General features: G+C 40.4%; 2 protein-coding genes across 2 annotated transcripts in view; both read right to left on the reverse strand.

Moving 5' to 3' along the window:
• LOC139719984 (sushi repeat-containing protein SRPX-like) overlaps window positions 1–759 on the reverse strand; it is a 30,613-nt gene extending 29,854 nt beyond the window's left edge. The window contains exons 1-2 of the mRNA XM_071631361.1: window positions 675–759; window positions 122–271 (exon numbers count right to left, since the gene is read on the reverse strand). Of these exons, the coding sequence (XP_071487462.1) occupies window positions 122–271; window positions 675–759 (235 nt within the window). The remainder of the gene's footprint in view (window positions 1–121; window positions 272–674) is intronic.
• A 23,136-nt stretch (window positions 760–23,895) lies between these two features.
• Window positions 23,896–24,945, reverse strand: LOC139719985 (putative nuclease HARBI1). Its single transcript, XM_071631362.1, has 2 exons — window positions 24,647–24,945; window positions 23,896–24,436 (listed from the first exon to the last, which is right to left on the reverse strand). Exons 1-2 carry the CDS (start codon window positions 24,943–24,945, stop codon window positions 23,896–23,898), a joined length of 840 nt encoding a protein of 279 aa, XP_071487463.1.
• Between the last annotated feature and the right edge of the window lie 1,128 nt (window positions 24,946–26,073).

Consider the following 26,073-nt stretch of genomic DNA (forward strand, 5'->3'; position numbering starts at 1 on the left):
CCAAATCTTTCTTATCCTACAAAATCCTATACAAACTATACTTTATCCTTGCGTGGGGGTCTGATCCTCCCATTAGGTTATAAGACTAATATCTAGTGGTGGCAGCCACCACTCTCTTTACAGGTATTGGGCTGTATCAGCTCCAAACGGGCATGGGTGTACTTCTTACACCCAAGAAAGGTGATGGGATCTTCCTCATCGCCTAGTGTCCTAACCACCAGGGAAGCTACTCGCCCAGCATGCTGGGGAGCTATGCAGGGTAAACCCCTACCTGGAAGGTGTGATAAATCCACCTTCCACAATCACAGGAGAAAGCATAGAGGTGGTTTGTTACACCTCTGTTAACACCTTACAGGGGGGTGGCCCTGATATCTATGCATATCCCATCCCTTTCACCTTACTGCATAAGTAGCGTGGGATACTACCAAGCATACCCTGGGTAAACTTAATCCCAAGATCTTTCTCTGGCTGGTGTATCACACCAGTAGTCCTCTTCAAGGTGTTTGGAGGGATGATTGCGCGTTTCAACAAGCACACGCAAGAAGCTCGTCCATATGGTGACTGTTCACCATGCATCATTGGGATGCGAACATTCCCAATTTCTAGCCGTGAATGTTGTAGGTGCAGTATAATTCTATACTTACGGAGGAGATCTAACCCTAACATCATTTCACCTTCGATAGGGGCCACATGAACCTTCGTCAAGAACTCACAACCCCCTAGTTTGATCCGAATGGGGTCTACAATCATACCAGGCATCCTCAAATCACGGCCATCTGCGGAAATAAGCACATCCCTGATCTTTTGTGGACAAGGTTGTAACTTTTCATACACCTGGTGGGATATGATTGATATTTCCGCCACAGTGTCCACCACTGCCTTTAGAAAATGGTTACCTACCTTTATAGGTACTGCAAACAAGGGAGTTGATCTCACCTTGCATACAGCCACCTCATCTAGGGGTGTTTGAGGGTCCAACTCCCTCAAGGGACTCACCCCAAAGGATTTATCTCCATCTCTTGACTGACCTGTATTTCCTTTCTGACTTGAGGGTGCATTGCCTACCTGGTTTACTCCCTCTCTGTCTGGTGACAATATAGGAAATACTGGGATAAATTCAGGCTGGCTACTGCCATCCTCATCTCCAGCACTGTACTGGATATCAGTGGAAGGGTGGCCCTCAGTTGTGCAGGTCGGAGCAGGGCCTAATCCTCCGACCCCGAGGAGTTTGACTCCTCGGTTTTCCTGAGTGGCACCTTCTTGTTGTTAGGTCTGGACATATTTGGGCAGTTCCTTTCAACATGCCCTTCCTTTCCACAGTGGACGCAAAGGGTTGCTGTCCTGGAGAGTTTGGAGCTCCCCCAGGATTACGGGGGTTCTGTCTCTCCATTTGTTGATTCAACTGTTTTCCTAAGGAGGACAAGTTGTCTAGCTTCCTTCCCATGGATCCCAATACGTTTTCCATGGATGCTAGGCGATCCAACCTCTTACTCAGTCGCTCAACAGAGCCTTCTAAATTTGATAATCGGCGCTCCATTGTGGGCAAAGGTTGGCCATTTCGTGTACCTCCTTGACCTAAATGGAAGGGGGCATTTTCCACCCTACAGTCCTGGGCTTCTCCCTCATCTTCTGGGTTGAGGGCCATGGTCTTGACTTGGCGTGGCCTGCCATACACTACTATACGGGAGTGTTGATACCACCGTAAGGCTTCCACTGCGTCGTCTACATTCAGGGGGTGTCGGTCAAGGGCATACCACCCTGCCTCCTTGTCAGTACTCCCCTGGCATAGACGGAGTACCAGCTGTTGCTGCACCGCTCTCTCTGGGACTTCTGGAAATGCGCGACTAGCAAGTTCGTTCAAACGATCCGCCCATTCGCAAAGAGATTCCTCCGCGCTTTGACTGGCAGTGCTGAACTCTAATTGCGCGGCCTCCGCTGGCTCCTGACGATCGAACCGTTTTGCAAAGCGGTACACGACTTCACAATATTTGAGCTCCGGCTCGCGACTAATCAGGAACTCAAAGAAATTGCTAGCCTTGCCCAATAGGCACCAGCATAATTGATCCAAACGCTGGGCCGGGCTCCAGTTTCTCGCATTTGCGAAAGCCTCAAATTTGCGGCAAAACGCCCTCCAATTACCTGTTCCATCGAAGGTAACAGTCTTTGGGAGGTATTCGTAACCCCAGTGGTGTGGTGGGTCCATCCCAGGCCTATCATTGGAGAAGTCATGGGAATCACTTCTCCTGGCAGAGCTAGGAGGGTACCCCTCCTGCCTACCCCACTGGGTTTCATTGTAATCCCATTGCGATGCCCTGCCACCCATACGTGTGTATGAATGCTCTTTGGGTAGGGAGTGAATATTCTCCCTATCTCGGGAGTACTCCCTATCATTCCAACTCCTCCCTCTGGGAGTTCGTCGCTGAAACCTTTTCTGTCCGATTGCTACACCCTCAAATTCTTGGGAGTCGGAGGCAGAGGTGTCATGATCGAAAGCACCTCCATATGACTTCCCACATAGGGTGTCTTGTCGGGATCTATCTTGCTGCACTGAGCAGTGACGCAACTGCCCTGCATGGGAAGATGGGGTCTTCCCTGTTTGATCCTCCCTGGGGGGAGGATATGCATCATGGGGGTACGGGGAAGTCCCCCGAGATTGGACTCCTCCCCTTGATGTCTCAATGGGATCAGCAGTCGCAGTGTCTGAAGGTAAAGACTCTTCAGGCTCTAACTGCGGACAGAACACAAATTTTGGGATGAGATCCTCGATCCCTGGAATGTCAGAGGACTCCAACACGTCCTGAGTGACATTCCCATGCTCATTCCGGAGCTTCAAAATGTCATTGACTTGGATTGACGACAATCCAAGACGTACAAACTCACTACGGGATAAATAATTAATGGGCATCGCCATGACTAGCACCCATGCAAACAACCTATTCACTCAGCGAATATGTTTAAAACAGGTACCAATAACTAAACTAAATCAACATGTACTAATGAAGAAAGGATCTTAAACATATACTCACTAATACTGACCAATGATATGCCAATTACCCCAAGCTGTAATTATCATAATCAGCAACACATCATTTGACACACAAACTATTACTCACTTTAGTTTTTACTACTCAAACACTCACAAAATACTATTCAAAACAAACACCAGATACAATTGTAAACATATATGGCTACTAATTACGAACCTAAAATGGGAAATTACAATTCGTTTCTTTTGCCTGATGTCACTTGAAAAATAATCACAGCTGTTCCGATCTCACTCCTCCCTTATCACAAAAATAGGGAGGTCACAGTAACAACTCAACTTGGGTAAGAGTCAGGAGTCTAGGACCTACAAATATAAAACCAAAACAGAATATGGCAATGCTAGAGAAATAAATCTGTGCTTGCAGAAAACATATATTTATGAAAACACAATCTCTTTACGCTAAAAGTTACCGTACAAACACAAAGGCAGAAGCAAAACAATCAGTCCCAATTAACTTTACCACCAGCACAAGTGAAAAGGACAACACGCAATAAATGTATCATGGGACACACCCAACGCACAGCAGCAATACAGCACACGTCATAAGCAGTAGAAACTAGGCCCAAGTCAAATGTGGTTACGGATACAGAACTATTTTTGTATCTGCAAAACAATCCAAAATGACAGTAAAAGCATGAAGGTTTATACACTACCGATATTCAAAACAAATAGTTATCCGGATAAACAAATCAAAAGTTAACGAAGTAATGTATCAGATACAGTGTACTCACCGGAATGATGTCCTTCAGCACCGCAAAATGATGCAGAATGAATAAGCCAAATTGTAGCACCAGTCAGGCAAAGGACAGTCACACAAACAATTAAAAATTATTGTATAAACGGTTGCAATTCCGCACAGCAAAAGGAGAAATGCAATCCAATCCTCCTATTAAGTAAGGAGAAAATAATGACAGGCCCTCCTCACCAAGAGGAGTGAATGGTGCCCACCAACTTTCTCCCTCCTTGCCAATCGAAAAGAAGGACGTAGCACTCCCTCACGTACGTAGAGGGGGATACCTCCCACAAAAAGTGGGGAAATGCACAGACTTCCGCTGCCGCTAACTAATCGCGGGGCAAAATACTCCCGCGAAAATAGAAAAACACGAACGTTCCACAATTAACAGCTTGAGAGAGAGAGAGGAGAGCACTTGAAAGGGCAGAATAGAGGTAGCAAGAACAGTCAGAATGACAGCAGAAAGTGAAAATGTCGACGCAACAAACAAAGAGAGAATGAGCGCGACAATAGAAAACGCGATCGAGAAAGGAAGGTGATCACGCTTCGAATCTCGCAGGTTGCGAAAAGTAGGAGAGAGCGCGATAGAGAAAACAGAAGAAGAACACGAATAGCCGCGCTATACGAATACACACTGAAAGGGGAACGCGATGCCGGAGAGGTCCAGCACAACAGGCGCGCAGCTCACCGCAGGGAAATACCCTCCCTCCTTACACACGATGGAAGTGGAGAACTGTGCACGCCAGAGCCTGAACACACTGGAAGCTTTGACAGAACGGCTAGCGAGTGCAGTGAATACACCCCGCACACACGAGCTATCCGTCAACGCTATCGCGCGAAATATCAGGCAAGTTAAAACTCGCCTGAACTGGGACACACAGGTATACACAGGGATACAACACGCAACGAATACAGTGATATCACGCAACGAATGGGGCAAGGGAGGTCCACCTACCCAAGCCACCGAGACACACGTGTGGAACGAAACACGTGAAACAATTATGACAACTGTAGATCTAGCACGCAGACGACCACCACGCAAATACACGTAACGCGTATACAGGGCTAGACCGAGATCTAGACCTGGGGCCTGTTTCATAAAACTTGTCATCAGTGACAAGTTGTCATAGATGTGACAAGCTACTGAAATCCTTGCATCTGATTGGATGAGAGCAAATTTGTCATAGAAATGTGGCAGTTGTCACTGATGACAAGTTTTATGAAATGGGGCCCTGGACCACGTTTAAAAAGAAAAACGCACCACGCAAACAATGACAATCGCACTCACAAGCTGAAATCACGCCGAAGAATAATTTCAGCAAACACCATCGACAATCAAACTAACAAACGAAACACGCTTGCAACTAGAACAATCAGGAAAAGATGATATTTCAATGAATTTGGAGCTCCCTGAATACAGGTGGGCCTGGTCTAGTGCAAGATGTCACAAATCACGCACTGTCACTCAAACAATCAACACACTCCTCCTCCCCAACAAGCAAAATTACCAATGAAAACGATTACACCAAGACAAGTAGACAAAACAAGCACAAAACGAGTTACACTACAGGAACAATCGACAAACGTGGACACCGCCAAGCTCCCTCGCGCTGCCAAGAGCTCTCGCCTCGGCTCCGTCGCATGTGCTCCACCCTTCGCGTATCGGTGCGGTATAGGAGTGCAACGCCTGTTGGCGAAAATAATAGCGGCAGCGGAGTCAGCTTAAATTGCGGCTCTATGTCCACGAAAACAATGGCACAGGAAGTAGGACAATTGTCCGTGACGCCACTGTCGTAGTAACGGTAGTACTTACCGGCACTACTGGTGAGTTGCAACTGTAACTTGTCTTGTAGCTCAGTCAGTATGTCTTTCAATCAGGTTCCAGGTCACAACTGAGGGATGCGCGTACAGGCAATCCCTTTTATACCTCCCCTGTGTAGACAGGGGGGTTAGGGTGAAACCGCTAGGGGGCGCTACTACTACAGTACCAATATCTTGATTTTGAAAATTTTGACCAAAATCGAAATAGCGTCGGTTCGTGAAACCACCGACGACTTTATATATTAGAATCGCTCTGCTTTGGATGTCTCAGTCATTCCAAAACCCATTTTCATCAAATAAACGTTGAATTCCTTATGGAATTACATGCTATTTGATATTTCATAAGAGGTTTTTCATTGTCTCACCAAAAAATGTTAGAAACCTGAAATTAGGTCTCAACCAAAACTATACGATCCTTGTAATCTTAATCTTGCAGTACTAAACTGCGTCTTTTCTCTTTATAAAGCAAAGCTTTGTTTCGTGACAACGCGGTTTTGGAACCATTTGCAAAGGACTAGGCCTAAGTATAATGTTAATTTTTAATTGGACGGTAAACAGGTTCTGAAGCGTAAGGTTTCCGTGTTAAGCAAAACTATGAAATCTGGCTACTTTGATTCCTGTAGGCCTATGGGGTTTTTATTCAGAATCTAGCAATAGGCAAGTAATTTAGGCGCAGAGATATTGGAAATGTTGATACCGATTATCAAGTTTAGTCGTTAAGATTTCTTTGTCACATTACGTTTTTCGAAAGGTAATACTAATAGACCCAACATGTAGAAGTCATTTCATTGCGTAGATGTCAGCCAAAGCTAACGAACGTTGAAACTGCAAAAATAGATTAACTAACAAAATGTCTTCTGGGTATTCCCCGTCTCCTTTTTGATGTGCAAATCGCGCAAAAAGCCCCCTTAATTCACTACGTTCTTACCAGCACTATTGAATACCAGTGGAAGCACAAACATGACAATTCCCAAGAACCTTCCGATTGAGGAAAGCACTGTCTTTCTCGACTTGGGCATCATCACAGAAGAGGCCTCTTGAGAAAATTGGACTTGACTAAAGAGCTAGCTGCTGTCACCCTGCGTTAGAATAACAGAAGTGGTCTAGATCAGCGTTACATGCAATGCGTCTCCCCAGTAGTACGTTGTGAACGTTACGAGGATACAAACGTATCATATTGAAGTCTGTATGATAACAATCACGTGAACATTGGGCGCTCCACTAGCACTGTGGTCTACCGTCAATAAGCCCCGTCACAATGATTGGATGCTCAATGAAATAAGGTGTGGTTGCATTTACAGTGCCCTTTTATACGGTATAGGCTTGGTACATTCGGGCAATTAACACAAATGTTCCAATTGGCACAGATGTTCCTTGGGGCAATTGGAACTTTTTCATCCAAAGAGACACTCTGTATCTGTAAAGAAGCCCTAGTTTGCATAATCTATTTTGGGCAAACGAATGTGCAAAAAAAAAAAAGATCAAAAATATATGCATCCCATACAAAAGTCTAAATTAGAAGAAACATTGTAAAGAAAAGGTGGAACAAAGTCATGCAAAATTTGATTTTACATCTATGCAAGCAGAGACACAATTTGCCTAATGACGCAAAGATAGTATGTAAAATTTATGAAAGAATTTCATTATGTTCGCTGTCCATAGCACGTGCATCTCAGCTCAGCAACTCTGAAATTTATGATACTGGTAATCTTGCACAAAATGGTAGTCTTGCCAGAAAATAATGTGTTATTTATAGATGATATTGCAATTGAACAAAAGTCATGATTAAATTTTTGGGTGTTGATATAGATGAATATTTAATTTGGTCTGATCATTTCAGACATATACTGTATCTAATCCCATTGCACGCAACATTGGTGTTCTACGTAAATGACGGTATTATCTTCTGGAGGAAACCTTTTTTTTGTATTGTATAACTCACTCGTTTTGCCCTATAATCCTTATTGCAACATTGTCTTTGCAACTTTATACAGTAGTGCAAATTCAATATTTTCGCTCCAAAAGAAAGCCATGAGTATCCATGCTGGGACTGATTACAGAGCTCACACAGACCCAATACATGTATTTCAAAGCATACAATTTTGAAAGTTGACGACATTAATGTCTTACAGACTGCTACCTTCATGTTTCGCTACAATACCCAACGTTTACCTTCTTAATTTATGAATGTTTTAACTCTCAAACAAATCCACTCCAACCCTACAAGAAATGCCTCCAATATTCATTTAATAAATCCAAGAACTTGTGAAACTAAATTAATTCAAACACCTGTTTCTACAAAAGCGTCACAGTAACATTTAATACATGCTTTCGTGCTTTGATCTCATCACGACTGCCCCCCCCCCCCCCACACACACACTCAGGTGGTCATCCATACCGCATGCGGGTTCCCGTTTTTTCGGGAAAGCGATTTATTTTTCGGGGCTCACCTGTGAACATGACCGTGTATGTTTTGTTGTGTGAAATAGTTTTTTTTTTTTTTTTTTTTTTTTTTTTTTTTAGTTAAGTAAGTCGATAATATGTCACAACTGATTATTCATTTCTTTGTGCATGAGGCCCCAATATTAAAGGACAAGTTCACCTTCATAGACATGTGGGTTCAGTGAATGCAGCAATATTAGTAGAACACATCAGTGAGAGTTTGAGCAAAATAAGACAATCCGTTAAAAAGTTATAAATTTTTGAAGTTTCTGCTCAGTCACGGCTGGATGAAAAGACTACTACAGCTTGTGATGTCACATGAGTACAACGATATAAAGAAAGAATAAAGAAAATTCAACATATCTCCATTTTTCTCGCATAACAAAAGAACACTCGACTTCTCTCTTTCAGAAGGCTAGAAATGTGCACTTTATTCAAAAAGTAAAGTTTTGTGAAATTCTCTTTTTATTTTCCTTATATAGTTGTATCACTATACGCATGTGACATCATACACTGTAGTAGTCTTCTCTTCCAGCAGTGACTGCGCAGATACTTAGAATATTCGTAACTTTTGAACGGATTGTCCAATTTTCCTCACACTTTCACTGATGTGTTCTACTAATATTGCTGCATTCTCTCAATCCTTATGTATATGAAGGTGGACTTGTCCTTTAAGCTTGGCTTACCGGTGATCCTCCTGTATGGTACCTTGACTTTTTCTTTTATTAAATCTCCGTTCTCTGTCACACTGATTTGCTTAATTTTCATGTGCAAAATCAGCCATGAATTATTATGAACCACGTGTATATTTTTTGTAAATGATATTAATAGTTGATTATTTGTACCATACAGGAACATTGAAATGAAATGAAATGAAATGAAATGAAATGAAATGAAATGAAATGAAATGAAATGAAATGAAATGCAGGATAAATCTGGTACAACGTCTTTGGACCATTTCTAAATAGGTCTTTGGCCCCTGCATGCATATTACACTCACGTGCGTCTGAACTGTAATTGTCTCTCAACAGTCAAGTGGAATGCTATATCAAATGATCAAACTCATGATCTTTTGTGCTCGACAGTCATGGGTGCATCTTTCAGTGAGACACACAATCACACACATACATTGTAAACGTATATAAAGGTATTATTCATGATCGTTCAGCCGATCGGTCGGCTGCTTATGGATATTAATGAGCATAACCCATACTGGGAATCCCATTTGCGTGTACAGCCTATCATGGTCTCCCACATTGACGTTTGTTTGTTCCCTAGCAACGATACGCAGCTTCTCTGGCATCACATGAGGGAGGTGGAACTACTGTAACCTTTCTTGCATGTTGTACTTGTATACAGTGAGCGATTCCTTTGGGGCGAGTGTGTATCAGTGCAGACATACCACGCGCCCGTTCGATATACACACGGTACCGCTGTGGCAATATGTATGGTCTGTTGGGATATAAACTATTGATAACGTTCCCTCTACCTGAGTAGATCACACGGTAATCCGGTATGTACCACGAAAGTTACTAATTCTTGAAGTATAAGGTTCAAATCAAGTAAGAACTCAAGTAAGAACTGAATTGAAAGAAAGATATCATTCAGAGGGGTGAAGGTTCAAATGCGAGTTTCTTCACTTTGTCTCCCTCTATTAAATAAATTTGTTAAGATCCAGCTGCTGATCTGTAAATTTAAAAAAAAAAAAAAACATGTCGGAATTTCGGAGCTTGGGGTATTTGTTCCATGTTCATCATGTCACTGCCGGCAACCAGGGACAGCCTGGTGGTAGTGTCGCTGCCCGGAAAGCAGTAGATGACAGATTCGAGTCCCAATGGTTCCTTTTTTCCGACATGTTTGTTAATTTACAGATCAGTAGTTGCGATCTTAACAAATTTAAAGGACAAGTTCACCTTCAGACATTTCCTGATTCATGCAAAAACTGCCATTTTTTTTTTGCTTCCGCCTGAAACGGTCTTCTATGATCACATAATAATTCATTTCTTCAAATGCGAGTTTCTTCACTTTGTCCCCCTCTACAAATTAAAGGACAAATCCACCTTCATATACATAAGGATTGAGAGAATACAGCAATATTAGTAGAACACATCAGTGAGAGTTTGAGCAAAATCGGACGATCCGTTCAAAAGTTATGGATTTTTGAAGTTTCTGCTCAGTCACGGCTGGATGAAGAGACTACTATAGCTAGTGATGTCACATGAGTACAACGATATAAAGAAAGAATAAGGAAAATTCAACATATTTCCATGAGTTCGACAGTAGGTAAAAACAGCCCACGAGTTCGACAGATACAACACGGGGCTTAATGTGTCGGTCTCGTGGACCTTGTTAGCTTTATAGTGTCGAACTCATGGGCTGTAAGACTCCGTGAGCTGTATAACTCATGGGCTGTATGACTTGTGAGCTGTATGACTCGTGGGCTGTATGACTCGTGGGTGTCGGTCTCGTGACGTGCACCCGAACTACCGTGTTAATAGTGAACGCTCTGTCTTTTTTATATACATGTTATAATCATTGGTAATAGCGTAAAAAAATAAAAAAAATCATACGTCTTGACTAGACTTTTGTCTCTATCACTATACAACGGAAATGTTCCAGCTGGCATAGAGCCTAAATAATCACTTAATCAATTGAGTGCGAAGAACTGTGATTATAATATACGGGGGTACATTTTATCTGACTGTGTAAGATCTTCGGCGAGGGAGCGAAGCGACAGAGCAGGGGGAGGGTGTGGAAGGGGAACCTCCCCCCCCCCCCCCCCCCTCCCACGGTAGGGACTTAAAAAAAAAAACAGAGGTCAAAAGTCGCGTTTAAAGAGCATTTGAAAGCAAATTTCTAGGAAATTAAAGAAAGTGAAAAGAAATAGTGCGAAGAACTATGATTATATCATACGGGCTATACCATTATACATTTATGTGACGGTGGTAGATCCTAAGCGAGGGAGTGAAGCGAGCGAGCGGGGGAGGGTGTGGAAGGGGGATATCCCTTCCTACGGTAGGGACTTTTTGTTAAAAAACAGAACTCAAAAGTCGTGTTTAAAGCGCATTTAAAAGCAAATTCCTATAGGAAATTGAACAAGGTGACAAAATTAGTGTGAAGGACTATGATTTTATCATACGGGCTATACAATTGAACATTTATGTGACGGTGTTAGATCACCGGCGATGGAGTGTAGCGAGCAAGCGGGGGAGGGTGTGGAAGGGGCGATACCCTCTCCCACGGTAGGGACTTTTTGTATAAAAAAGGACAAAAATCGCGTTTATAGAGGATTTAAAGCAAAATTCTATGGAATTAAGCATGGCGAAAAAAATAGTGTGAAGGAGTATACGATCATAACATACAGGGGTACGTTATGTGAGATCCTCGGCTAGGGAGCGAAGCGACCGAGCGGGCGAGGGTGTGGAAGGGGGTATCATGGTTGGGACTTTTTTAAAGAACAAAGTTTAAAAGTCACGTTTACAGAACATTTTGATTCAAATTTCTAGGGAATTAAACGTAGTAAAGCAAACATCACTGCGAAGGACTATCATCATAACTTACGAAAAGTGTTCATTTTACTATATGTACGGGCAGAGCAAGCGAGCCTCTTTCATTTTAAAAAAAAAATGTATGATTCAAGATCCAAATACGTGAATGTTTGACAATGCAATCCTTCCTATCTACTCTTCAATTGGGTCCAGAGTTAGGTATTTATTCGGTTTTCAGTGCAAAATGCTTTGTTCACAATGTGTAATTGTATGGAATTAAAATTAACAGACCGGGGAGTCCCGATGGATTGTTTACAGCAGCCCTATTATGCAATAATTGAACACCATGTTTGCACCTCCTTAATTTCGACGTGAATATAAACGGTTCTACCTGCCAGACCCGAGGTGGCACCTAACTAACTGTCACGATGTAGGCCTACATATAGTTAAAAGGTGGCGGGAACTGGCGTGTGCTTACTGTGCATAAAATGACAGGATGCGGTTGACGGTAGGCCATTTTAAAGAATGATTTAGGCTCTCCAAGCTATGTACGTACATTTATGACATGTATGATTTCAGTTTATTGATACCTCTGGAAAGGTGGTGTAACCATGACATAAATCTTCGTACTGGTAAAGAAGGCAGTATTCAAGTCAATATGACTACTGTGTTATGATAAAATCGGGCGATTTGATAGACGGCGGTCGGAGAGCCACTCACACACTCTCTGATGCCATGTCAGTCTCGATTTGAATGCGAAATGGTTATAAACATAGCTAAACCGACTAGCTTGTATGGAGTATATTCAAGTTGCGATTCTTACTTTGTAAAGAAAAAGAAGCCATATACATAATTTAGCTCCTCTGTATTATTCATTGTAGTATGTTCTGTTGTACTTTTGCTGTACATTGTACACAGGCAATGAACAAGAAAATACTTGTATATATTATCATATTTATGTTTGTACATGAATGTGTATATGTACAATGATGATACAGAAACCAATAAATCAAATCAAATCAAATCAAATCAAATCAAATTTTCGTAAATATACGCTCTCCTTTTCAGTAAGATTATCTGATATCCGAGAGTCTTGAATATCTCTATCCATTATTATTATCCAAAGGTGGCACGTTCATATACACTACTTGAAAATAGTCATAACCGGTTGAATCTCCAGATACATTGAAGTAAAATGACTAAATTTTTGTAAGTTTGGTATATATGTATTTTTAAAGTGAACACATTCCTAAACTCCTCATGCAGCTCAAAATCACAATTTCTTGGGACATTTCTTCGCTATATTCATGGATACATAACTGAAATATGAATGAAAAAACAACAACAACAACAACATGTGTTTTCGTGTTATAATCCATCCGGCTGGGCATGAGAGGGACCAAAGGGCCAATGGTACACCCTCCTTTTTAAAATCCTTTTTATTTCTGAAGACTGCGGCAAAACTTCCCCACTCAATATTACAATGCCATTCACTCTGTTTGTTTCTTCGGGTCGTATTCTGATCTGATCCCGCCCTCTTGGGAAATTCATGAGTCTTTGCGGCCCCTGTGGATTTGTGCATTTGTGTACATGTTAATAGGGGTATCAGGGCGCTACGACATAAGGGGCTGTAGTGTTTGGGGCTCACTTTCGATCTGTTCTGATAACATATCATACGGGGGAAACTCGATATAACAACCACGTACTGCTATATCGAGTTATCGGTTATGACGAGGAAATTTCCTCGGTCAACAATTTCCTTCTCCATAAGTCTATGTACAACTCTACTCCATAGCGAGATCAGCTGTTACGAAGTTACTGCTACAACGAGATAAAGTTTGTGATTTCCAAACAAAGAAAAACAAAATTAATCAGACTTGTTATACCAAAGAAAAGTGAAATGTCTTCGGGTAAAGCTTGAAAATATAACTGGCAGTCTTACCTCCACGTGAAAGTTGTAAGAGTGAAGGGGTGAAGTGATGAAGTGATAAATGTCTGCTGCCTCGGTTTAGTGTTCAATTGGGTAAATCCTTCTGAAGCCTAAGTTTCCTCATCGCTTTTAGTGGTATGACTTAGTATGACTTTCTGCCGTGACAGGTCATCATTTATTTGCACCACTGAATTTTCACACTAGATCGTCTTATCGGTATTGTTGCGTTTCTCTCACGACGTGTCCTCAAACAAAATAAAGTAACTATATTCTTGACATAAAGCAATTAGTTATAACAAAAATTTCCACATCGACCGTTTTGCCTTAACTTGGCTTAGGCTTAAACATGACAGCATGATATTACTGCATTTTTACATTCGCCGTTGCCACTTGATATTCGTAAACACAACCAAAAGAGGCTTTTTGGCATAAGAAATTACATTTTAATCATTTGGCTGTCTTGATGTAGTTGTGATAACATTTGTTTGTCCAGCAACTTATCACGACAGCCAGCATGATATGCCAACCTCCCTGTATATTTCTTTGTTTTTTATGTCAATCATTTTATTTCACTTCTAATCCTCAGCACCTCAGCTTCGAAGGATGTGAAATGCATTGCATGTTTCCCCCTTTCCCTAAGCTGTCCGTCAATATACACTGTACATTTCTCATCTCGTCGTTATACATTTAAATAAAAAGAGATGTAGATTACCTCTTTACATTTTGGGCAAATCCCTCAGGCTCAAATACGATAGATCTTTACGTGGAATGTCATTTCAAAAAAAAAAAAATCTGTTTTCAATGTTTAAACAGACATTATTCTACGTGCTTTCTACATGACCAGGGCTGTTTCGACATCGCAGAATGTATTTGTATCACAATTTAATATCCTCACAGCGCTTTACTATAAACGCATGAATATCTGTAAAGATAACATCTTGGAAGTACGAGGACAGGAAATATTGATCAAAACATTAAATGTCATCACTGTGAATTAATTGTACAATTTTCATCGTACTTTCACTTAGTGTTACATCAATTTTTATGTATTCGCTGAATGCAGATATATTTTTGACGAACTATTCCTGAAAAGAAGATAATTATGGTGTACTTAAATGGATGGTACAGTATTGGTGGAGATGAGAATTGGGCTTTTAACTTTTTGCGAGATACCAAGAAAACACTTTTGAAAAAGTACAGAGAATACCATTCTGAGAGGAATTCAAAGTTTATTTGATGAAAATCGGGTTTGGAATGACTGAAACATCCAAAAACAGAGTAAAATAAAGCGATCGTAAAAAGTGTGGGTCCCTCACTATTAGAATCGCTCTGCTTCAGATGTCTCAGTCATTCCAAAACCTATTTTCATCAAATAAACGCGGTTGAATTCCTTATGGAATTACATGCTATTTAATATTTCATAAGAGGTTTGTCATTATCTCACCAAAAAATGTTAGAAACCTGAAATTAGGTCTCAACCAAAACTTTACGATCCCTTTAATCTTAATCTTGCAGTACTAAACTGCGTCTTTTCTCTAAAGCAAGGCTTTGTTTCGTGACAACGCGGTTTAGGAACCATTTGCAAAGGACTAAGTAGAATGTCAATTTTTTATTGGACGGTAAAGAGGTTCTGAAGCGCAAGGTTTTCGTGTTAAGCAAAACTATAAAATATGGCTACTTTGATTCCAGTATGGGACTTTTATTCCGAATCTAGCAATAGGCATATGATTTAGGCGCAGAGATAATAGAAACGTTGATACCGATTATCAAGTTTCTAGTACGGTAGTTAAGATTTCTTTGTCACATTACGTTTTTCGAAAGGTAATAGAAGTCATTTTGTTGCGTAGATGTCAGCCAAAGCTAACGAACGTTGAAACTTGAAAAATAGATTAAGAAACAAAATGTCTTCTGGGTATTCCCCATCTCCTTTGATGTGCAAATCGCGCGAAAAGCCCCCTTAATTCACTACGTTCTTACCAGCACTATTGAATACCAGTGGAAGCACAAACATGACAATTCCCAAGAACCTTCCGATTGAGGAACGCACTGGCTTTCTCGACTTGGGCGTCATCACAGAAGAGGCCTCTGGTCGCACCATCTTGAGAACACTGGACTTGACTAAAGAGCTGCGGTCACTCAGCGTTAAGATAGCAGAATTGGTTTAGATCCCATGCAATGCGTCTCCCCAGTAGTATGTTGTGAACGTTGCGAAGATACAAACGTATGTATATTGAAGTCTGTATGATAACAATCACGTGAACATAAGGCGCTCCACTGTGGTCTACCGTCAATAAACCCCGTCACAATGATTGGATGCTCAATGAAAAGGTGTCGCATTTACAATGCCCTTTTATACGGCAGGCTTGGTACATTCGGGCAATTTTAACACAAATGTTCCAATTGGCACAGATATTCCTTGGGGCAATTGGAACTTTTTCATCCAAAGAGACACTCTGTATCTGTAAAGAAGCCCTAGTTTGCATAATCTATTTTGGGCAAACGAATGTGCAAAAAAAAAAAAAGATCAAAAATATATGCATCCCATATAAAAGTCTAAATTAGAAGAAACATTGTATAGAAAAGGTGGAACAAAGTCATGCAAAATTTGATTTTACATCTATGCAAGCAGAGACACAATTTGCCTAATGACGCAAAGATAGTATGTAAAATTTATGAAAGAATTTCATTATGTTCGCTGTCCATAGCACGTGCATCTCAGCTCAGCAACTCTGAAATTTATGATACTGGTAATCTTGCACAAAATGGTAGTCTTGCCAGAAAATAATGTGTTATTTATAGATGATATTGCAATTGAACAAAAGTCATGATTAAATTTTTGGGTGTTGATATAGATGAATATTTAAATTGGTCTGATCATTTCAGACATATACTGTATCTAATCCCATTGCACGCAACATTGGTGTTCTACGTATTAAAATGACGGTATATCTTCCGGAAGAAACTCTTTTTGTATTGTATAACTCACTCGTTTTGCCCTATAATCCTTATTGCAACATTGCAAAAGAAAGCCATGAGTATCCGTGCTGGGACTGATTACAGAGCTCACACAGACCCAATACATGTATTTCAAAGGCATACAATTTTGAAAGTTGACGACATTAATTTCTTACAGACTGCTACCTTCATGTTTCGCTACAATACTCAATGTTTACCTTCATAATTTATGAATGTTATAACTCTCAAACAAACAAAAAAATCCACTCCAACCCTACAAGAAATGCCTCCAGTATCCATTTAATAAATCCAAGAACTTGTTAAACTAAATTAATTCATACACCTATTTCTTTCAAAAGCGTCACAGTAACATTTAATACATGCTTTCGTGCTTTGATCTCATCACGACTGCCCCCCCCCCCCCCCCCCACACACACACATATAGTTTTTTCGGGGCTCACCAAGGACCGTGTATGTTTTGTTGTGTGAAATAGGGTTTTTTTTTTTTTTAGTTAAGTAAGTCGATAGATTGTTACAACTGATTATTCATTTCTTTGTGCATGAGGCCCCAATTGAATAAGCTCGGCTTACTGGTGATCCTCCTGTATGGTACCTTGACTTTTTCTTTTATTAAATCTCCGTTCTCTGTCACACCGATTTGCTTAACTTTCATGTGCAAAATCAGCCATGAATTATTATGAACCACGTGTATATTTTTGTAAATGATAATAGTTGATTATTTGTACCATACAGGAACAATGAAATGAAATGAAATGAAATGAAATGAAATGCAGGATAAATCTGGTACAACGTCTTTGGACCATTTATAAATAGGTCTTTGGCCCCTGCATGCATATTACACTCACGTGCGTCTGAACTACTCTCTCTCAACAATCAAGTGGAATGCTATCTCAAAATAATGATCAAACTCATGATCTTTTGTGCTCGAGAGTCATGAGTGCATCTTTCAGTTAGACACACAATCACACACATGCATTGTAAACATATAAAGGTATTATTCATGATCGTTCAACCGATCAGTCGGCTGCTTATGGATATTTAATGAGTAAACCCATACTGGGAATCCCATTTGCGTGTACAGCCTATCATGGTCTCCCACATTGAGGTTTGTTTGTTCCCTAGCAACGATACGCAGCTTCTCTGGCATCACATGAGGGAGGTGGAACTAACCTTTCTTGCATGTTGTACTTGTATACAGTGAGCGATTCCTTTGGCGCGAGTGTGTATCAGTGCCGACATACCACGCGCCCGTTCGATATACTAGTACACACGGTACCGCTGTGGCAATATGTATGGTCTGTTGGGATATAAACTATTGATAACGTTCCCTCTACCTGAGTAGATCACACGGTAATCCGGTATGTACCACGAAAGTTACTAATTCTTGAAGTACCAAGTATAAGGTTCAAATTAAGTATATGAACTCAAGTAAGAACTGAACTGAAAGAAAGATATCATTCAGAGGGGTGAAGGTTCAAATGCGAGTTTCTTCACTTTGTCTCCCTCTATTAAATAAATTTGTTAAGATCCAGCTGCTGATCTGTAAATTAAAAAAAAAAAAAAAACATTTCGGAATTTCGGAGCTTGGGGTATTTGTTCCATGTTCATCATGTCACTGCCGGCAACCAGGGACAGCCTGGTGGTAGTGTCGCTGCCCGGAAAGCAGTAGATGACAGATTCGAGTCCCAATGGTTCCTTTTTTCCGACATGTTTGTTAATGTACAGATCAGTAGTTGCGATCTTAACAAATTTAAAGGACAAGTTCACCTTCAGACATTTCCTGATTCATGCAAAAACTGCCATTTTTTTTTTGCTTCCGCCTGAAACGGTCTTCTATGATCACATAATAATTCATTTCTTCAATTGCGAGTTCCTTCACTTTGTCCCCCTCTACAAATTAAAGGACAAATCCACCTTCATATACATAAGGATTGAGAGAATACAGCAATATTAGTAGAACACATCAGTGAGAGTTTGAGCAAAATCGGACGATCCGTTCAAAATTTATGAATTTTTGAAGTTTCTGCTCAGTCACGGCTGGATGAAGAGACTACTATAGCTCGTGATGTCACATGAATACAACGATATAAAGAAAGAATAAGGAAAATTCAACATATTTCCATTTTTCTCGCATAACAAAAGAACACTCGATTTCTCTCTTTCAGAAGGCAGGGGGAATAATATTTCCCTTAACATACTTCAGTAGCAAGTCGAAGAAATGTGCACTTTATTCAAAAAGTAAAATTTTGTGAAATTCTCTTTTTATTTTCCTTATATAGTTGTACGCATGTGACATTATACACTGTAGTAGTCTTCTCTTCCAGCAGTGACTGAGCAGATACTTACAATATTCGTATAATAACTTTTGGATGGATTGTCCAATTTTCCTCAAACTTTCCCTGATGTGTTCTACTAATATTGTTGCATTCTCTCAATCCTTAAGGTGGATTTGTCCTTTAATTTGTAGAAGGGGACAAAGTGAAGAAACTCGCATTTGAAGGAATGAATTATTATGTGATCATAGAAGACCGTTTCAGGCGGAAGCAAAAAAAAATGACAGTTTTTGCATGAATCAGGAAGTTCGAGTTGACCAATAGATTGTTCAACAATGTTCTCGAATGATAAATGGCTTAGGTAGAAGGTTTAAAATCAGTGACACCAATATTTTAGGTGAGAAAGCAAGTCTACGAGATCAAAGCTGATAAAGGGGTCACAAAACGAAACTGCATTTGCGAGCGAAAAAAGGTACATGATAATCTCTATACATTTATGTGAGAAATAGATTTTGCCCGCCTAAAAGCATAGGTATTGAAATGATGTAGGCCCTACGTCGTTTCATTTGGCCCCTGTGAAGGGCAATATTGTACCCTCAAGAAACGGAAATAAACCACCCATATAACTTTTGTTGTATTCAGTTTATATTAATTATATAAAAAACGTACATCAATAAGTTAAATGATTGAACATTGATGTTGATGTAATAAAATGTTTTGTCCATGTTTTATAATATTGGCAAAATAATGATGCCTCTCTTTGATATGTCTTACAAGTCATTTAAATGTTGTTTTCGTAATTGTATTTCTTAAGTGAACAAAATTCTCTAATACATTCTCTAATTCACTACATATTTCATTGGAACAAATAAACGGTAATGTATAAACAAAGATAGAAGAGGAAAATGGGAGGTATAATTACCTATAGGAAGAGACTCGTATATTCACAAATACTCTTTTGGGGCCTTTTAATACGGCAAATAAGTGATCAATTTAGGCTACAAGCTTGAACTACCGGGGTCATCCCACTAGACCGACACCCACGAGTCATACAGCCCACGAGTTCGACATTGGAAACAGGTCCATGAGTCATACAGCCCACGAGTTCGACATTGGAAACAGGTCCATGAGTCATACAGGTCACGAGTCATACAGCCCATGAGTTCGACAGTAGGTAAAAACAGCCCACGAGTTCGACAGATACAACACGGGGCTTAATGTGTCGGTCTCGTTGACCTTGTTAGCTTTATAGTGTCGAACTCATGGGCTGTAAGACTCGTGAGCTGTATAACTCGTGGGCTGTATGACTTGTGAGCTGTATGACTCGTGGGCTATATATGATTCGTGGGTGTCGGTCTCATGACGTGCACCCGAACTACCATGTTTATTGTGAACGCTCTGTCTTTTTTATATACATGTTATAATCATTGGTAATAGCGTTAAAAAAATTCATACGTCTTGACTAGACTTTTGTCTCTATCACTATACAACGGAAATGTTCCAGCTGGCATAGAGCCTAAATAATCACGTACGCAATATAATGGGGGGGGGGGGGGCACGGCATCCATTTGTAGAGATTTTCGTTATATTACCATAGCAATAATGACGTCTGCCGAATGTGATCATGTGTTTCAAAGAAGTTCTAAGTTCAAAATATGGGCCCCAAATTTATCCACCGATCCCACACGGTTCACCATAAAAAGTAGAAACTACATTTCCCAATTAACTTAGTTATTACAAAAACTAAGTTTATCTCTCATTTCTGGAGATTTGAAAAGATTCCTTGATTTGAAAATTTGGGGCTCGGCATCCCCTCCCCTCAACCTCCATTCTTCACTGTGTCCAGCATAAGGGAGAATGATGCCTATTGTACAGATACATACTCCATTACACAAAAACAAATACCTGTCACATTTGGTGAAAAAATATTACAGTGTACCACGTTTTCTCAAGAAGAAGTTGAAAATATGAAAATTTGACCCCAATTTGTGTAATGCAACGATGAATAGTGCCTTTTCGAAGTCAGTTGTATCATGTTGATTATTGGTTTCCCTCACTGGGACTTCACCCATTCTTTTTGCTCGTGGGACAAAAATGAAAACTTTCGTTTATGGTTCTAGGAGAAGACATATTTAGTTGTGGTCGAACACATCTTTAAGATTTGTTATACGATCACACAGAGTACTTGTGCCGATTTGCCCAGTTGTGCAATGTGTTTATAAAAGCACGTTATTCCGCCTCGACTGGTGTAAAAAGACCCTCTTCATTATTTTCAGAGAAATAGTAATTGAGTGTCAGTACACAAGTAAGGTTTATCCACTAAAACCTTGCAGAAAAGAGAGAGAAACAAAAGCTGCACTCAGGACCCATAACAGCTGAGCTAGAGCACACAATTTATACACTATTACAACATGCAGGTGCGTGATGTGTGTGTGTGCGTGTGTGTGTGTGTGTGTGTGTGTGTGTGTTAGACAAGGGGTGTTAGAGGTGCTAGACAGGTGTTAGACAGATGTGTTAGACATAGGGATCCACTGTCTCCCTATCTTTTATTGTTTGTTAGCGATTGAAAAACTGGCTAGGGTAATAAGTAAAGATGATGATTTTAAAGGAGTTCAGTTCGGGGTATATGACACTATAAAGGAAATATTGTATGCAGATGATATTTCCCTTTTTGTTAAAGATAAAAGATCTATTGAAGTACAGATTATTTTCGAAGAAATTGAGAAAATTTGTGACCTTAGAGTTAATAAAGAGAAGACTATTTTTTTGTGAGTATGCGGATGGGTATGATTAAAATTTTGTGATAAACCTGATAAACTGTTTTTTGAAATTTCGTTGAGGACGTTAAAATTTTGGGTGCTTATTTTCTTTGAATGTTAAGGTTAAAGAGGATTTGAATTTTAAATAGATAGTAGAATTAAAAAGTTGTTAGGGTGGTGGAAAGAAAGGGATTTGACACTTATGGGGAAAATACACCTGATTAAGATAATATATGCATTTTCAAAGTTAAATTGTGTTCATCACTTATAGCAGTTCCATTCACAGTGGTTATTTTCTGAAAAAGAAGAAATAATTTTTTACGGTTTGGAAAATACCGAATTAAGAAAAAAATAATGTATTAGGATTGTGTTTTTGGGGGTTAAAAATGACGAATTTCTGAAAGCACACCATATAAATTATGGTTAAAGCGTCTGTTGTATGGAGAAAAGAATGCTGGATGGAAATTGTATTTCGATTATTGTTTTAGATCAGTCGGAGGAAGACTTGTGTTTACATTTGATTTTGATTGGTCTATTCTGACATTGAAGGCTTCGACATTTTATTTGAAAATTACTAAGGCTTGCCAATATAGAGAGTTGTAAAAAATTTGAAAGAGAACTTATAAATCCAATAAAATTTATTTGTAAGAGGGAAAAAATTATAGGGATTTGCGTGAGCTCGGTATTTGTCAGCTAACGGAATTTTTTTTTGAAAATGGAAGAGTGAAGTCCGTGGAACATTTTAAAAACCTTGGTATGAAAAGAGAAAAGTTGATTAAGATTAATAATTTTATTAATGTAATATTAATGATTTAGGGGATGTTTTAACGGAAAAAAGTCGGTATGTAGATTTAACAACTTTTGATTATTTCCGGGCAGAAAATAAATTTCAAAAGTATACGTTCCAGACAAATATTTGAATATTTTGTCAAAGATTTACAAATTTCATTAATTTTGCAGCAAAGGGATAATTGTAATAATTTTTATTTTAGTGATAAAGAATTTCGAGCAATTTTCTTAGGCCGCAAATCTCCCTTATGCTGGGGGATTCTACGAAGGAACAGCTTTTGAATTGCATTTTTGTAACAGACAATTTATTTTCTTCAGTTGCGAGTTTCTTCACTTTGTCCACTTCGCACCTGCACCCCCCCCCCCCATAATATCTTTTTTTCATTCAAGTTATGTTCTTTTTGCAAATTGGAACTAGAAATGTGTATGGATCTATTTGTTTAATTGTGACAATGTTAAACAGATGTGAAAATTTGTTATTGAGTTTTTTATTAGTTAGAGAAAATAAGAGATATGAATTGGCGGGGAATACTTTTTTTTGGGAATTTCGGATTTTCTGACGTTTGATAATTTTGCTGGAATATATTGTTTTTAAACATATTTTTGAAATTGATTTACCAACCGTAGAAAAGTGAGTAAAAGTTATTATGGAACATAGAGAGGAGAAAAAAAAAATTGCATTAAAGACAGGGAAGATGTATTTGCATTTATGGAAATGGGAAAGCATAAATTCATAGTGATTTAATATTTGGAGTGTTTTTCCTGAATGCTGTATCACATTTCCGTATTGACCTTAATACACGTACCTCATGCTATTGTATGTGTTGCATACTCGAGTTCTGTTTGCCGTGTTTGTTATCTAATGGCCCGGTCCCACTGGCCGTCGGACACAAAGCGTATGCAGAAAGGACACTGCGGACGAGCAAAATTTCGGGGGTGGCTCCATCCGCTTTCATCCGCTCCAGAAATTGACAAAATTGGCGAAAATTTGCGAAAACAGAACGGAAAAGAACGGACTTGGGTCGTATGTAGCGGGGATGTTAAACGGATGTTCATCGGAAGCCTAGCGGATGAAAGCGGATGGAAGTGGATGACAGCTCCGAAGGGGTTACCGGGGATGATTGCGAAGCGGACGCATAGCGGAAAGAGCGGATGCAGAGCGGATGAAGCGGATGCATGTATACTTTGTACTACGTTTTGATTTTCGTTGATTGGAAATAAACTATGTTTGAAGTGATGTTGTACTTTACTATTATCTGGGGAATAAAGGACTTTTGGACTTCTGGAAAAATGTGGGATAGGGGAGCCTCCGGAATTACGCTGGCAGTGAAACTATACTGGGACTGTATTGTCCACCATCCCAGCTGCCACACATATTATGAACCTTTATTATCAATACAATTTGTTCAGCCATCAACACATTTTGAATTAAACAAAGCTGTTTATTAATGCCCTATTCATTGTAGGACACCACAACATACATTCAACAATAAACAGCTACAAGTATACAACAACATTGTAGCGCTGTGTTCTTATGGCACAATCTCATCAGTCTTATGTAACAGTCTCAAGGAAGCATCCATTCTAATCATCTATTATCCTGTCTTGCCACTCCACTGATCCAGCTGGGGAGTTGCATCAGTGTCTCAGGAGGTTGCGCTGCTTCTTCGCTTCACGTGAAGCTCTGTTGTGGCCTTGTACAGCCACAGTGTCAATCAGGTTAAGTCCTTGCCTCCATTTACCAGGATCCATGTCCCCATTCCCTTGTTGACGGTCGACAAGTCTGTTCTGCAACACTGGGTAGCGGATGCGCATGAGATTGTGCAGGATGCAGCAAGCTTCCACGATGCTCCTCACAGTCTCTGGGTCATGCTGCATGGTGATGAGATGTATCTGGAACCTGTTAGCCAGGATACCGAAGGCGTTCTCCACCACCCATCTTGCCCTGGACAGCCTGTAGTTGAAGATCCTCTCTTCACGGGTGAGGTATCTTGAACTGTACGGCTTCATGAGGTAGGTTCTGAGGGAGAACGCGTCATCACCAACGATGAAGTAGGGCACATCATATGTGTCATTGGGAAGGGGGTCAGAACCAGGAAAACCCATGATGAGGTTGCGTTCCAATCCATCCTTGAGGTCACTTGCGTTGTATATCTGGGCATCTGAAGCGAACCGTTGCCTGAAGCATCGATGTAGATGAACTTGTAGTCAGCATCAACCATGGCAAAGAGGATGATACTGAAGAAGCCCTTGTAGTATGGACCCTGAGTTGGCTGGAGCTTTGCAGGCCACGTGCTTCCCATCTATGTCTCCTACGGTGTGAGGAAAGTTCCACCTCTGATACCAATCTTCTGCAGGTTGTTTCTAGCCTTGTTCAGTGGTGGGGCACCTCAGGAGCTCGTCAACGCATTCTTCAACGATGGCCTCTACCACTTCTCTGACGATTTTGCTGATGCTGTTGTGTGGCACCCTCCATGCATACTGCATGTTTCTGTATGTGGTTCCAGAGGCCAGGTGCCGCAGAGTCAGGGCCACCTTCAGTCCAGGGTCCAGGTTGGGACGGAAGTTGATGCTAGGCTTGGTCAACCTGGGTCTCAGACGCTCTACAAGTTCGTTAAACATGGCTGGTGGCATCGTCATGAAGTGATGGAATGCACGAGGGTCTCCATTCCTCAGCTCCACCATCATTTTTACGACATTACTGGTCATACAGTCCAAACTCCATTCTTCTTACGATCCATCCTCGGACCCACACAGCTCTTGGACGTATCCTTCTTCTCCTTCTGTCTAAAACTTGATACAGTCTGAACATGTTGTGGTTCTGCTGTTGAATGAGTGCAGCTATCATATGGAGTCTTTGATCATCCATGATGGAAAACAATTGATGATGTTGAAGACCAAGACCAAGGGTGATGAGGCCTGTACAACACGGCTGCTCGACTCATACTGAGATCCAGATGATTTTTCTCCCCCTTTTTATACAAAATATCGGTTGTTGGCTAGGTGTCCTTCTACATACTCAAAACATACTCCAGACATCCTAGATATACGAGATACATCCCAGACACAAACGCTTTGTCCGTTTTAAATACTTTATATACGAGATGCATACGCTTACATCCTTTCTATTTCCGTGCTATTAACGATGTAGAGACGTTATATGTACCATATCTTTCCTCCCTCTTTCCGTTTTCAGCTGCAGCGGATGTGAGTTGCGAGGATGCCCAGAGGATGCAGAGAGGATACAGCGGACGTTTAACGGATGATAACGGACGTACGTTTGTTGCTCGTATATGTCGCGGATTTACATCGTACACGGCGGAAAGTTCATCCGTTCTAAAAGTTTTAAGCAGCTTAAAACTTTTTGCGCGGATGAAATCACCATGGACGGATGCTCGATGGATAGAGCGTATGGAACACGTATGCGATGAGTATACAGCGGATGCGTAGCAGTTTCCAACGGATGGCGAGATCTTTTTTACGCTTTACATCCTCTTTGCATCCGTAAGTGCAGTGGGACCGGGCCTTAAGGATACGAGTGTATGTATGTGCATGAGGGGATATAAGGAATAAAAAGGATATTCGGAATGTAGATATACTGTAATATGCATAGTGTTGGTGTAGTATTATTTTAGATATTGTGCGTATGTGCGTGTGTGTGTGTGAGAGGGAAAATGTGTATATTCGTGAGTGTGTGTGTGTGTGTTAGTGTGTGTATGCGTGTGACTATGTGTGGACAGCGATGAGTTTTAGGTAGGCAAGGTGATTGTTGGGGGATTGGTGGTTAGGGTTGATTTAGGGACGTATAGGTTATGA

This window comes from Diadema antillarum, unplaced genomic scaffold (assembly GCF_040938485.1).
Source record: "Diadema antillarum isolate AM-2024a unplaced genomic scaffold, OU_Dant_1.0 scf00000118, whole genome shotgun sequence".
NCBI classification, from domain to species: domain Eukaryota; kingdom Metazoa; phylum Echinodermata; class Echinoidea; order Diadematoida; family Diadematidae; genus Diadema; species Diadema antillarum.